Raw genomic sequence first — 12,055 nt, forward strand, 5'->3', positions numbered from 1 at the left:
TGTGATATTGGAAGTAGATCTGAGTTCCTATATATAGAATATGTGTGGTGGACAGTGATGATAATTAAAGTCACGTATGCATAGTATGTGTAAAGCAACTAGTGAGGAATACCATGGGCTCTGTGAAATTAAAGTCACGTATGCATAGTATGTGTAAAACAACTAGTTTGGAATACCATGGGCTGTGAAATTAAATTCAAGTATGCATAGTATGTGTAAAGCAAATAGTGAGGAATACCATGGGCTCTGTGAAATTAAAGTCACGTATGCATAGTATGCATAAATATTTAAAGTAAATATTGGGGACTAGACAACACTGACAATTATTTAAAGTAAACATTGGGGACTAGATAACACTGACAATTTATTATTTAAAGTAAACATTGGGGACTAGACAACACTGACAATTTTGACCGAATACAAACAAATATTACAGTGAAATTAATTTCCATACAGCTCACGCTCCAAGTTTTCCAACATTTCTTTTTTCCTGTCATTGAGATGCTCTTGGGAACTTAACTTTACGTACAATTTCATTTTCTTCAATCTGTTTTTCTCTTGTTGCACTGCAGTGTACTCTTTCATTTCTGCAGTGTACTCTTTCAAGTGTTCAATCTCTTGCACCTTCATTTCTTTGAATTGAACCCACTCATTTTTCTCCTCCTCCAAGGCAGCGTCCTTGCTTTGCTTTTTTCCTTTTTTTTAGCTGCCTCCCTACCCATTGGACGAGCACTAGATCCTACAGAGTCCTCGTGAGATCTCTTAGATCCACTACTTCCTGAGCCAACATTTCCTCCTACTTGACTAACATAACGTGGTTGATCACGGAGAGCGCGCCATTCTTCCTTTAAAGTAAACTGAACATTCTTCCCACATGCATATAATTCCTGGGCTTTTGCCTCCACATCATCTTCCGACCAACCGCTTCCTTGCAAACGCTTAGCGGCATCATAAGCACCAACCCATTTATTTATTACTTTGTTCATGTAATTAAAACGGTTTCGGCATGCAACTAGATCACGGGGAGAATCAAATGAGCAATACTCATTACAATACTCAGCAATTTTACCCCAATATGTTTCTCCTCTCTGGTTTCTCCCAACAACACTGCTTGTCCCATATTTAATCCATGCACTAATTAGCACCAAATTTTGTTGAGTGTTCCATGCTGGTTCCTTACTTTTCTTGCTCTTAGGAGTTGAATCTTCTGCAGTGCCTTCATCAGCAACTGCCATGCCACCAGGAGTTATTTGTGTTGAAAATTCAGGATATTGAGATACACTACCACTGGGAAAATTTTCATTCTCCATTGGCATATAACCATGAAACGGGGGTGTTTGAGATGGATATCTCATCATAGATCCATAATATCCATGAAAGTTTGGAACAGAGGATGACCGGTTGAAATTTGGTGTAAAACCAAAATTAGGTACGTTTTGAGGTATGTTTTGAGGTATATTTTGAGGACGTTGGTTGAAAAATAGATTTGGATTTGGATGATTGTTGGGATTTTCGTAGTTAAATGGGAAATTAGAATAATTTTGGCTGTTGAAAGGGTTATTATTGGGATCCATTTCACAAAAAAGAAGATTAAAACTTCACTTAGTTTGCTAATAGAAAGATAATAGGCTAAAGTGTACTTTTGGCCCCCTAACTTTTAAAATCTTGCGATTTTAGCCCCTCAAGAAAAAAAATATCAATTTTGGCCATCTATGTTTTCCCCCTTTTGCACTATTCGTCCAAATGGCCAATTTTGACACGTCAACGCCTGCGTGGCATGCCACGCGTGTAATTACTTAATTAAAAATAAATAAAAAAAGCCAGATAATCATCTTTTAAATTAAAAATCAGAAAATTAATTTTCAAAAATAAAAAAAATCCAAAAAATCAGAAAAAAATTAATATTTTTAAAAAAAAAAATTAGATTTTTTAAAAAGGTAAAAAAAATCAGAAAAAACCATTAGTTTTTTTTTCGAAATTTTAAAAATAGAAAAAAGTTCTGATTTTTTTTTCCAAATTAAGAATATATTTTAAATTCTGGTGTCAAATTTTCAAAATAAAAAAAAATATCAGATTTTTTCTACAAAAAATAAAAATTCTGGAAAATATTTTAACTTTTAAAAATCTGGATATAACTTTTTTTTTAAATTTTCGAAAAAAAATCTGAATTCTTTTCTAAATTCTTTTTTTATAAATCTGAATTTTCATAATTACGTAAAATCTGAATTCTGGACTAATAATTCCAGATTTTATAAAAATTCAAGAATAAAATTTTCACAAAAAAAAAATCTGAATTTTTTCTAAATTTAAAAATTTTAAAAAAATTTATATTTGAGCTTTTCTGAATTTTAAATTTTCTAAATGATCATAAAAAATCTGAACTTTATTTTATTTTGAAAATTATTTTCTAGATTTTTAAATATCTTCTTAATTTTGAAAACAATCAGATTTTTTTTCTATTTTAAATTGTTTTCTCTGATTTTTTTTTAAAATTTTGAAAAATAATTTTTATTTTTTAAAATTTTTAAATTTTTGAAAATTAATTTTCTGTTTTTTATTTTTATTTTTAATTTAGAAGATAATTATCTGGATTTTTTATTTATTTTTAATTAAGTAATTACACGCGTGGCATGCCACGCAGACGTTGACCGGTCAAAATTTGCCATTTGGACGAATAGTGCAAAAGGGGGAAAACATAGATGGCCAAAATTGATATTTTTTTCTTGGGGGGCCAAAATCGCAAGCTTTTAAAAGTTAGGGGGCCAAAAGTACACTTTAGCCAAGATAATAATGAGATGAAGATAGTGAAAAACTTGGTTTTTTTTTTTGTCCAAATCAAATGAACCAAGTCTCTATTTATAGAGGAAAAAAAATCATGAATTTTGGTATTGTTTTTTTAAATTATTTTTCACCGAAATAATTGATTTAAAAAATTAAAATCATAAAATCTGCGTGACCAATGAGAGAGTGACACGTCAGCAGGCTTATCCAAAAAGCAATCCCTCTCTCTTCCGGTCTGCAGCTCACACGCTGCTGTCTGCGCGTGTGCTGCACGCGCCTGTGCGGTCCAATTGCACGCCACCACGTGGCATCCTGTGGCAGATTAATTGGTGTTGAATCCGTTAATCCTCTCTCTCATCCAGCAGTTCATTCAACACAGCTTCAACATGCCATTGCAGTGGTTTTCCTTGTTGACTGTCAGGTTAAACACTCCCATTGCACATAGTCTTATACTCACATTATATTTTTACTTTAACTCTTTATTGCTTTGATTTTTGTGTCAATACATACTTTCTTTATAAATCTGTAGATTGTCATACAAATCGTTTTTTCAAGTAACACACCTGTTTTATTAATATATATTTTTTTGTCTTGTTAAAAAAAAAACATAAAATAATATAGTTTTGACTTTTGTCAAACAACAACTCACGTAAGCCGCCCATAAATAAGTTGTTGGTCTTCACATCCCATTCATTTTACTCCCTCCATTTTAAAATGAGTGTCGCTTTAGGTGTTTACACACATATTAAGAAATACAATGATTAAAAGAAAGATAATGGTTATTTTACCAAATTATCCTTGTTAACTATTGGTTAGTTTTAAAAGTAATATTTTAGAAGTAGTGTGCTGAGTATTAATTGGAGGGTACAATTGAAAAGAAAAAGTTATTATTGCATTGGAATATGTAAGTGACATTCATTTTAAAACAATTTTTGTTGGCTAAAGCGACACTCATTTTAAAACGGATGTAGTACTAAACTAACTACAATAATTAATGAAAAAAACAACAACGATAAGAACAAAAAATAGAGTCATATTTGTCATATAAAAGTTAATATATTGCAATCTCAAAGCAAGATCACACTATTATAAAACTATGAGAAATGCTAGCAACACTCTCTTTTGAGCACTCTCTCTAACACTCACTCTTTTATTGGGTGAAATCAATGTGGCACCTACACTTTGGAAATGGAACCCACATAAAGTGGTGGAACATACATTGATTTTACCCAATAGAAGAGTGAGTGTTAAAGAGAGTGCTCAAAAGAGAGTGTTGCTAGCATTCCTCTAAAACTATATACTAGTATAAAGTAACATCACCAATATTGATCTTCCAAATTTGCACATACATTACTTTGACTATGAAGACAACGAGCTTCCTCCTTGTAACAGCAACACTCTTCCTGCTAACATGCACCACCCACGTCTTCTCCGCCACACCATGTCCACCCTGCGGCAACACCACCGTCCCTTTCCCACTCAGCACCACCCCAACATGCGGCGACCAATCATACAAAATCAACTGCACCTCCACCGGAACATTAGTTTTCGAAACAGTCAACAACTCCTATCCAATCCAATCCATAAATCCTCAAACCCAACGCTTCGTAATACAACCAGCACCACTCATCCCTAACACATGCACCACCACAGATAAAATCCATGAAGGTATCATACTCAACAACACTCTTCCGTTCAACATCACTAGCTCCAACACCATCGTGTACCTCAACTGCACACGCGACCTTCTTCGCTCTCCTCTCAACTGCTCCGCCGCAAGTGCTTGTCATGCTTACATCAACGCCACCGTGCCTACGTGTCAGTCCGGTCCGCTTTGTTGCACTTACCGAACCGGTGGATCGAGTAACTCTTACCAGATTCGTGTTAGGAGTTCTGGGTGTAGTGCTTATTCGAGTTTTGTTAACCTTGACTCCGGTCTTGCGGTGAACCGGTGGTCTAGACCGGGTTTGGAGATTCAATGGATGTCACCTAGAGAAACTGTGTGCACGTCTCAGAATGATTGTGATGCTGCCACGTCGACTTGTGGGGTTGATAGTTCATCACCTAATGGGATCAAGAGGTGTTTATGTAATGGAGATCTTGTGTGGGACCCTATTCAAGGGGTGTGTGCTAAAAGTGAGTTGTAAAGGATTATGATCCCATTTTTTCTTCTTTTTTTTCTTCTTCTTCTGGATGTTTGACTAATTTGGAGTTTTGGTTTGACTTTGATGCAGAAATAACTTGTTTTAATCCAGATGGGTGTGAATCAAGTAATAAGACAGCCATAATAGCAGGTATGGTGGTATTTTACTTACTTTTCAAACCTTTTTTTTCCTTTCTATTTTTAGAGTTGAAGAATATGACTTTTTTTACCAATAATATTACTATATACACATTAATGTATGATATCATTGAAGGTGTATCTCTTTCAGATATACATGTTTTTATTATTATTTAAGAATAACCTGAAGTTATGAAAATGACTTTTCTGGTAAAGTTAACACTATAACATCAAAAGTGTAGAGAGTAACACCCCACCGTTTGCACAGTGGCGTCAAAAGTTCAGTCCCCATAGTATCATCAATTAATCAGATTAACAAGACTACACTTAATCTAATTTTATCCTACCTTTTGTTAAGTGTAACACCCCACAAAGTGTAACACTTAAGACTATCACATAATATCATCAACTCTGTATGCATGTTAAAGATGCCAACGATAAAATAGTACTTGTATGTCCAAAATGTTGCAAGCATTACTAGATGAATTACTATTGATCATTAATCAGTAATCAACAATTTAAAAATGAATCAAACATTAAGATCAAAATTAACTTTTCCAAAAAAGTCAGTTTTCTAACTGCACCGTAGAAGCTCCCATAAGATTTATGCATAAAATCACCAACCAAAGATATATGTATAAAATAAAATGTTCATGGAAAAATTGATTGAGAGATTGCAATACATGATTTTATTTTCAACTTTCAATCGTGCATGTGATCTCTCTGTATCTAGCTGTCACATTGCCAAACAAGTTGACTGACTTCGTTATTCTTTTTTTTTGACAAGTGACTTCGTTATTCTTGTTCAAGTTGAATTTGGAAGGATGAAGCCATTTCAAACATAAATAGGCCAATATGGATCTCAACTAACATACCACGCGTTTTCCTTTCTTGTGAAAGTTGAAAAAGAAAGAAAGTCTGAAATAAATTACATAGTTTTTTTACTAATAAGTTACATAATTAAGACTTGAAGGAAAGATATATAAGATCTACCTCAACTAACGATATCAATATTGTTAGACTATACATATTTTCATTTGAATTTGAACTCGGAACTTTGCAATTGTTTTTTTTTTTTTTTGAGCAAGGAACTTTGCAATTGTTAGACTATATCAATATTGTCATTTCGACCATAGACAAATAAAAACTTGAAGAAACTCGTTATACTACGGAGTACATAAAAATGAAATTTTGTAAATGAATAAAAGAAATTTGAACTTCATATTTATCTTAATGGTATTCATCTAAAACTTGAACTTGTTCACTTTCTAAAACATTTTTAATTTCCATTTTGTAAAGTCAATGTTCATCTTATATTGTTAGAAGGAGATATATCATTTATATAGTTAACAATTGTAATGCATTGAAAATAAAATAATAGCAATAGATAATGTATTTTTAGTAACAACAAAGTAATGTTGAAATTTATAAAATAAAAAAATTCTTTCTGAAATGGGTGAATCCATTTTCAAACATTGTAAAATAAAATATAGTGATCTTGAAATAAAATTTAAACAAGAAACATAGAACTATAGGAGCTCTCATATTCATTCTTTTGTATTCACTCTTAATTTGATGGCAACAACTATATTCAGGTACAACATGTGGAGTTGGAGCTGCACTAATCCTAGCAGCAATTGCGTTTCTTCTCTACAAACGTCACAAACGCATATTAGAAGCACAACAACGCCTAGCCAAAGAGCGCGAAGGAATTCTAAACGCAAGTGGTGGTGGCAAAGCAGCCAAACTTTTCACCGGCAAAGAGATCAAGAAAGCCACAAATGACTTCTCAGCTGATCGCCTCCTCGGCATTGGTGGTTATGGCGAAGTCTACAAAGGCTTTCTTCCAGATGGCACCGCCATAGCCGTTAAATGTGCTAAAATTGGAAATGCAAAAGGCACTGACCAAGTCCTAAACGAAGTTCGCATTTTATGCCAAGTTAACCACAGAAACCTCGTTGGATTACTCGGTTGCTGTGTGGAATTGGAGCAGCCAATTTTGGTTTATGAGTTCATAGAAAATGGAACACTTATGGATCATTTAACAGGTGATTATTTAGTATCTCGTTTATTGATAACTTGACCGGTTGATTAATAACGAATGTAAAATATCATATTAGTTATACATGAGTCCATTTGAAAATGAAAAAGATAATGAGGATAACTAACTTAACTAACTATTAACTAACTTTTTCTCTGATACAGGTCAAATGCCAAAGGGTCGTGCTTCACTTAATTGGAACCATCGCCTTCACGTTGCCCGTGATACTGCTGAAGGACTTGCATACCTTCACTTCATGGCAGTGCCGCCAATTTACCATAGAGATGTTAAGTCAAGTAACATTCTTTTGGATTTCAAGATGAATGCTAAGGTTTCAGATTTTGGGTTATCACGGTTAGCTCAAACGGATATGAGTCATATCTCAACTTGTGCTCAAGGGACACTTGGATACCTTGATCCTGAGTATTATAGAAACTATCAATTGACCGATAAGAGCGATGTCTATAGTTTCGGAGTTGTGTTGCTTGAGCTTTTGACGTCTCAGAAGGCGATAGATTTCAACAGGGCTTCGGATGATGTGAATTTGGCAATTTATGTGCAGAGGATGGTGGACGAAGAGAAGTTGATTGATGTTATTGATCCTATTTTGAAAAATGGAGCTAGTAATATAGAGCTTGATACTATGAAGGCTGTGGCACTTTTGGCATTGGGTTGTTTGGAGGAGAAAAGACAGAATCGACCTTCAATGAAAGAAGTGTCAGAGGAGATTGAGTATATCATTAGTGTTGCTTCTACAAAGGCAGTGTAGAAGTAGTATGTTTCTTTGGATGTATGTAGGTTACTAATGAAAGAGTAAAGTTTTTACTTTGTAGTATGATGGTATTTTTATGACTTTTGTTTATACTTATGAATTGTGACTGATTGTGCATGTTTGTTGTTGTTGGGTGGAAAACTTTAGGCTCTTGATAGTTTGTAAATTTATGTGTAATATTATATTTACCTTAATTTACTGAATGAAATGTAGTACTGATGGAAAACAGGATTTAAGGTTTTGCAATTGCTTTGATTTCATATATTTATCATTACTAATGCAGAATCATTCTCAATGTTGCACTGCATGTTTGCTAGGGCTTAGGACTAAAGAAATGCTAGTAGAAGTTCAATATATATGATCTTAATTCTTAAGGATCTCAGATGCTCTACATCTGCGCTGCTGGTTTTATGATGAAGTCGGTTGTAGATAGTTAGATTAGAAATTTCTCTCTTAATCTAAAGGTCTACAAGCGGCTGCACCATAAAATCGAGAGGATCTAATTTGCATCGTAAATTCTGGCCAGAAACATTTGGAACTCATTGTTTTCTTAGGTTTGAATTCTGATATGATTTGACAAGTCCTCGAACCCAGTTAGCTCGTTTAATTTCCGCCTTACTAGATTTCGTAAACTATAGTTTCTTATTGAATGAAGTTAGTTACAAAATCTTAGAGGAATACTTTCTTATATTGTAATCTTAAGCTAGCAAGATTTTTGTCAGCAGCCAAAACAGTTATGAATTCAGTTTTGGACAGTTACAACTTACAAGGCAGTTACATGGTTTGCTAACTGAAACCCAACTAACTAAAGGTTAGTTCAGTTAAGTAAAAATTTATCCTCTATCATGCCTCATGACTGATGTTATTATGGGGAGAGCTTGTTGGAATTGTTTGTCCACTCAAATTAAGCTTCACAGTTAGGATGTTAAATATCCAATGTATGTGTCCTGTGCAATGAAAATCTTGAAATTTCAAGTTGAAAGAATCAAACTGAAATTAGAAGACCCCTTTTCACTTTGTGTAACCAAAGTTTAATCTTCTCATACTTATGTATGTCCAACTTATCACCATTGGATGTGTTTTTAATAAATTAGATATAATTATGCGCAACTATAAAGATTAATCTTTCAACTCAAATAACATTAATTCATATATTTATGCACAGCTACTAGTTGTGCATTAGTTGTTGAGCCATGAATCAAATTATATGTATGAGATGTGCAAATGGATCGAAATTGAACAACTAAAATATAGGGTCTGGATCGAAATTGAACAACTAAATTATAGGGTCTATTTGTTTTAGCTTTTTTAAAAAAAGATTTTGTGTTAGAAAAATTTCATAGATTTTTTTAAGAGATTTTATACCAAAAAATAAAATAAAATTGAAGCTATGTGTATTTGTTTACCACCCCTTCATGTGTTACCTCCTTATTTTTGAAAGAAAAAAAAAATTTAGAAAAACTAATCCTAACAGGTTTTCATTCTAGAGTCAAAATAGATTTTTTTTTCTTTTATAAAATGAATTTTTTTTAAAAACCAAAACAAACACGTAAAAATGACAAAAGTGATTTCTTTTAAAAAAGATAGTTTTTTTCTAAAAAAATCTTAAACAAACGGACCCATAATTAATTAAAAACCAAAAGAAGTAAAAAATACATTGTGATTAAAATCGACTCACATGTTTTACTTTGAAAGTTGACTCCATATGCCTCAATTTGATTGGTGCCAAGTCATAAAGGATGACGTAGGCCTCAACTTCTTATTAATGTATATATAGAATTAGCGGTTATTGTATTTATAAAAAGGGAGAGAGGGGGCACTTAAAAAAGAAAGTGAAGTATGAATACCAAGCAACAAAAAGGGTAATTTGGGTATTGACAATCCCCATTTTAAGGTGGTAAGTGGGTGGTTTGAACCCCGGCCCTACATATAACAATGCACTGTATCTGCCAACTGAGTTGTGCGTACGGAGACGTGTATACGTTATTTTATAATTTTAAAAGAGGGGACAACATAACATTTCATATAAACTACATTTGAGCTGTTTTTATAAGTATCCTAAAGAGTTTACAATGTTTCGAACGCTCTGTAAGTTGTTTCAAATCCATTATGGTATGATTGTGGATTCACAACTTAGTTCGTGTAGTGTGTATAATATATGTAGAAGTAGATAATACAAGTACTTTATTCCTTAGAATACACTCACAATCTAGTAATAGTATTTCATGTTTTTATCATAGTCATGCTCATTAGACATGCAATATCGGCACCTTATCAGAGTGTTATGACTTTAGTCGGGCATGCATACAGCATGCATCATGTCACCATTAGCATGTTAAAACAAATTCAGGCTACAGTCTTAGGTATTTGACAACCAATTCTAAATGAAAATGTACATTCAATAAAAAAGGAAAACATCTCTTCTATCAAGACAAAGTAACTAGTATAAGTATTTGTTTGATTTAGCAGTGGAAACATCCCAACGCACGTTTCTGTCCTATCAAACACGAGTATCAATTGTTTGATTCTTGATTTTACTTTCACTGTAATCGCTGTAAACATACACTAATCCTATTAAAGTATTATAAATTTAAAACGTAAGAATCAACAATTACATTCAAACTAAAAGAACAATAAGATTTTGGGATCATTTTTGGATTAATTATTTGTCTTTTAAGGACTCAATTTAAGTGACTTGGTTCATTCGTGGGTGCATTTGATATGTTAAACAATAAGTACTAAACAAAACAACACAACACAAGGTAGACCAATACATGACAAAATATTATGGTATTGAGTAATCGTTGGCCTTATACGGTTTTTAGTGGACATAAAACTATTTTGGTATTTTAGACAACTTATAAGTAGGACAAAAAGTTGTGTTGTAGTTTAGTGAGGGACATTTTTGTCCTTTCTCTTACCTCCAGTTTGTTATGTTTTACAAATCGTTCAATTAAAGTTGTCATGATCTGTTCTTTATTTTTTAACATATCAAACAAACATGTAATTTATAGGCCTCTATTTAGAGGTGACAAAACAAATTAAGTGAGTTCGTCAGACCAATCCATTTAACCCGTTATTTTAAATAGGGTGAGTTGAGATTTTGCACTCTCATCCATTGGGTGATCATAAATTGGTGTCATTTGTGATCCCTCAACCAACATTTGTAAATCATTTGTTTCCACCCAAACTATGATGACTTTAATAGAAACACTATTAATATTGATATTTTGAAAATAGTTACGAGTTTTCAGTATTTTATCATATCGACTATGATATATCGGTATATACAAACTTTCTGCTGCATATATAAGCATATTAAATCTTCAACAAGTGCAGTACAAATATTTAACGGTGTTTTAAATGCAAATTAAAATTTATTTAATATAAACACTACAATAATGTTTATATTTTGAAAATAGTCATTAGTTTTGATATTTTATCGTATCAACTTTCCTATATATGTATATAAAATTTGTTTATGCAAATATAAGCCCAAAAAATCTGTAACAGGAGTGTTGCAAACAATGAATAGTGTTTTGCATATAAAATAAAAAAGTTATTTAATATAAACACTATATTAATATTTATATTTTGAAAATAGTGAGAGAAACACATTGTTTTGCATACTTTTGTTGGGCAATAAGCACAGCTCAATTAATTCAAGCAATTGCTTCCTTTTGTAACAAACAAAGAACACATATGTTTTTATTACAGTGTATTATAAACGAATTACCTAATTATGTTCGTGATATTGAGTGCAAACCATTAATCCCTGAGAGCATAGTTCTTGACGATTAATTTCTGAGAGCAAAAGTTATGAAATTGCACAAAAGCGACAATATGTTCAATTCACATTCTTGGGTTTGAAGTTTATAAAAAAAAAAAACGTTGTTTTAGAAGATTATTGTTCTACGTAGGATACCATAAAGAGGACAAAGCCTTTGTTTCAATAAGCATTAATTATTAATAAATTAATGTGCATGATTACAAATAGGTTTTCTCTAGATTACCTATGAAGTTGTTTATAAAGTCATTTTGAATATTTTTATAGGCTACAAAAGTGGAATTGGATGATAGGTTATTTCAGAGAATAGGTGAGCATCCCCTTATATTAGACAAATTTTGTGTTTAACGATGTTTATATAATAGACACTAGATTAATGTAGATAGTTTGAAA

The 12,055-nt window shown here is 32.5% G+C and overlaps 1 protein-coding gene and 1 pseudogene across 1 annotated transcript; one reads left to right on the top strand and one right to left on the bottom strand.

Moving 5' to 3' along the window:
• Positions 1-391: 391 nt before the first annotated feature.
• LOC146939788 (uncharacterized) lies at positions 392-1,600 on the bottom strand (annotated as a pseudogene).
• A 2,499-nt stretch (positions 1,601-4,099) lies between these two features.
• LOC146939789 (Protein kinase family protein) lies at positions 4,100-8,121 on the top strand. The gene is made up of 4 exons (XM_085753342.1): positions 4,100-4,917; positions 5,016-5,075; positions 6,658-7,110; positions 7,268-8,121. The coding sequence occupies exons 1-4, from the start codon at positions 4,143-4,145 to the stop codon at positions 7,870-7,872; spliced, it is 1,893 nt and encodes a 630-aa protein (XP_085609468.1). The 5' UTR covers positions 4,100-4,142; the 3' UTR covers positions 7,873-8,121.
• The last annotated feature ends 3,934 nt before the right edge of the window (positions 8,122-12,055 follow it).

The sequence above is a fragment of the Medicago sativa genome, chromosome 3 (genome assembly GCF_051527215.1).
Source record: "Medicago sativa cultivar Bolivia chromosome 3, Bolivia_mono, whole genome shotgun sequence".
Lineage (NCBI taxonomy): Eukaryota > Viridiplantae > Streptophyta > Magnoliopsida > Fabales > Fabaceae > Medicago > Medicago sativa.